Raw genomic sequence first — 2,910 nt, 5'->3', positions numbered from 1 at the left:
TTCTCCTCTGCCGGTCCTTCGTCTCCACCATCTCTTTCCGGGGGTGATCCCCAGTGAATTTCAAACACTTAACACATTTCGATATGGTTGTAATAACTTTTACTTGCCCTAGGATACTTTTGCGTTTTGCTTGACTGCTTGGGAGGGGTCCTTTGTGTCGGGGACCGCCTCAACTTCTAATCGTATGGGTTATGATTGTATATTGCTTCTTTGCTTTGTTGCCTGTTTCTTGCTGTGGTTGTTTGTCTTGCAGTGGTTTTTACCGAAGGTCAGTTTGGTGCTTCCTTGGAGATTTTTAGACCGTTTGGCGAGGGGTCGTGTCTTTATTTCATCTTGTTGTATCTGTAATTTTGCATGTTGTTTATTCTTTGTATATGTACTTTGTATTAATAAAGCAGATTCCCTTTCGTGGTCTTGCATGTAAGAGTGTATTGTATTTTTTGTTTGTTTGTTAAACTATGATTGTCTGTTCGAGGCCAATCGGTGGACAAGTTTATAATGTGGCATTATGTTTTTGACTTGTTCTGTCCGTTTTGGGTTAGCTAAACCCTTATCAGCCCCACGGCCGGGCTTTTGGCATGTTTTGGATGCCTTGTACACGTGTGCTTGTTTGTTCTAGTTTAGATTTAATGGCGTTCCTGGGCACGTCTGCCTAGGTATAATGTCCATTGTTTTCTCAAAAGGGGACGTGTTCTGTCCGTTCTTCATTTAATTTTTAGGGGGTTTACACTTCCCATCATAGATTGTTACAAAAGGTCTGTCTTTGGGGGAGCCCCAGACTAACAGTTAATTGTTATAAAAGTGGCTCTTGGCCGTTTTCTTTGGGGGTGAACCCCTTACACGTAATACTTCTTGAGCTGCATGAGATTCCAGGTCCTGGGGACCTCCTTTCCTTCAAGCATTTCCAACTTGCAAGTTCCCTTGCCATTTGCCCATGTGACTCGGTAGGGCCCTTCCCAGTTGGGGCCTAACTTTCCAGTGTTTTCTTGCAAGTTGGCTTCATTGGCTCTAAGGACTAGATCCCACGGGACGAGGTTGAGCTTCTTCATCCTGGTGTTGTAATAACTCTCTAGTAGCTTTTTGTATTTGGCCTCCCTGACTGCTGCTATCTCCCTTCTTTCTTCCAACAGGTTCAAGTTCATTCTGAGGTCCTGTTCGTTTTCTTCATCTCGAAGCTTCATCCGAGCAGTCGTGAATCCTATCTCGGCGGGGATGACAGCTTCTGTCACGTAGGTAAGGCTGAACGGGGTCTCCCCATTGCAACTTTTGAGAGTGGTTCTGTATGCCCATAGCACGAATGGAAGTTCTTCCAACCAGCCTTTTTGTTTTCTTCCAAGCCTTCCTTTCATTCCCTTGATGACGCTTTGGTTAGCTCTCTCCACCAGTCCGTTGCTCTGGGCATGGGTGATGGATGTAAACACTTGTTGAATCCGCATCTGCTCGCACCATGGTTTGAAGGGCCTTCCGGCAAACTGGACACCGTTATCGCTCACCAGCTCCATTGGGACCCCATACCTGCATATGATGTTGTCCAATACGAACCTCCTCATCTGTTCTCCGGTAATCTTTGCCAGGGGCCTCGCTTCGATCCATTTGGTGAAGTAATCAATGGCCACCACCACGTATTTGACCCCTCCCGGGCCCTACGGGAAAGGTTCAATTATGTCGATGGCCCATTTTTGGAATGGCCAGGATGTTGAAACCGGTACCATGGGGTGTTTGTGCCGTTGGGTCATTGGTGCATGCACTTGGCAGTTATCACATTTCTTGATTTCCTCAGATGCTGTTTCGTACATTCGTGGCTAGTAAAATCCTGCATTCATTGCCTTTCTCACTGTCGTCCTTGGTCCCGAGTGCATTCCGCAAATCCCCTCGTTCATTTCCCTAACCACATATTCAGCCTCTTCCATGTCAACACATTTCAGGGACGGGCCCGGGTATGATCTTCGATATAGCTCTCCTTCGATCAGTTCATATTGCATGGCTTTGACCCTTATCTTTTTGGCTGCCCACTCCCCTTCGGGTAGAATTCCGTCCTGGAGGAACTTAATAATTGGTGTCATCCACGTTTCCCGAGTACCCTCAATTGCAGCAACCTCCTTTCTGTTAAGGGAAGGAGATGTCAGGACTTCCACCTTAACTTCTTTCGCGAGGTGGTCGAATGCCACCGAGGCTAGCTTACTGAGGGCATCAGATTTTCTGTTTCTTCCACGGGGGATGTACTCCAGTTTGAAAGTTTTGAATGCCTTAGCAATCTCCTTTACTTTTGCCACGTATTGGGCCATGGTGCCATCTTTGGCTTCATATTACCCTTGGTACTGTTTCACTACCAGTTGTGAATCAGTGCTAGCCTCTACGTGTCTTACTTTCATTTTTTGTGTCAGCCTCATTCCCGCTAGGAGGGCCTCATATTCTGCAGTATTGTTGGTGTTCTCGAAGTCCAACCTTATGGCATACGTCAGTTCGACCCCATCGGGGCTTATCAGTGTGATTCCTGCCCCACTCCCTTCTTCACTAGATGCTCCGTCGGTGAGTAACTTCCACACCGCCTCGTCTTCCTTCTCTCTTTCTTCTTTCTCTAAGGCTTCCCATTTTAACAGTTCCTTCTCTTCGTCCTCAGGGACCTCTGCTAAGAAATCGGTCAGTATCTGTCCCTTCATGGTCGTCCTGGGCTTAAACTCTAGAGAGTGTTCCCCTAACTCCACAGCCCATTTAGCTAACCGTCCTGACAGCTCCGGCCTCCTGAGTAGCTTTTAAAGGGGTTGATCGGTCATCAAGGTAATCTTGTGCCCTTGGAAATACCTTCTGGGTCTTCGGGATGCGAAAATAAGAGCTAATGCGAGTGTCTCCAGAGGCATGTATCGTTCCTCGGGCCCCTTAAGCGTTCTGCTGATGAAATATATGGGGATC

At 47.0% G+C, this 2,910-nt stretch overlaps 1 protein-coding gene across 1 annotated transcript; it reads right to left on the bottom strand.

Moving 5' to 3' along the window:
• Positions 1-836: 836 nt before the first annotated feature.
• On the bottom strand, positions 837-2,285 carry LOC110870330 (protein NYNRIN-like). Its single transcript, XM_022119517.1, has 2 exons — positions 1,836-2,285; positions 837-1,643 (listed from the first exon to the last, which is right to left on the bottom strand). The coding sequence occupies exons 1-2, from the start codon at positions 2,283-2,285 to the stop codon at positions 837-839; spliced, it is 1,257 nt and encodes a 418-aa protein (XP_021975209.1).
• Positions 2,286-2,910: the final 625 nt, after the last annotated feature.

Source organism: Helianthus annuus, chromosome 8 (assembly GCF_002127325.2).
Source record: "Helianthus annuus cultivar XRQ/B chromosome 8, HanXRQr2.0-SUNRISE, whole genome shotgun sequence".
Taxonomy (NCBI): Eukaryota; Viridiplantae; Streptophyta; class Magnoliopsida; order Asterales; family Asteraceae; genus Helianthus; species Helianthus annuus.
The sequence above is the reverse complement of the archived record's forward strand: the minus strand, read 5'-3'. Positions and strand labels throughout refer to the sequence as shown.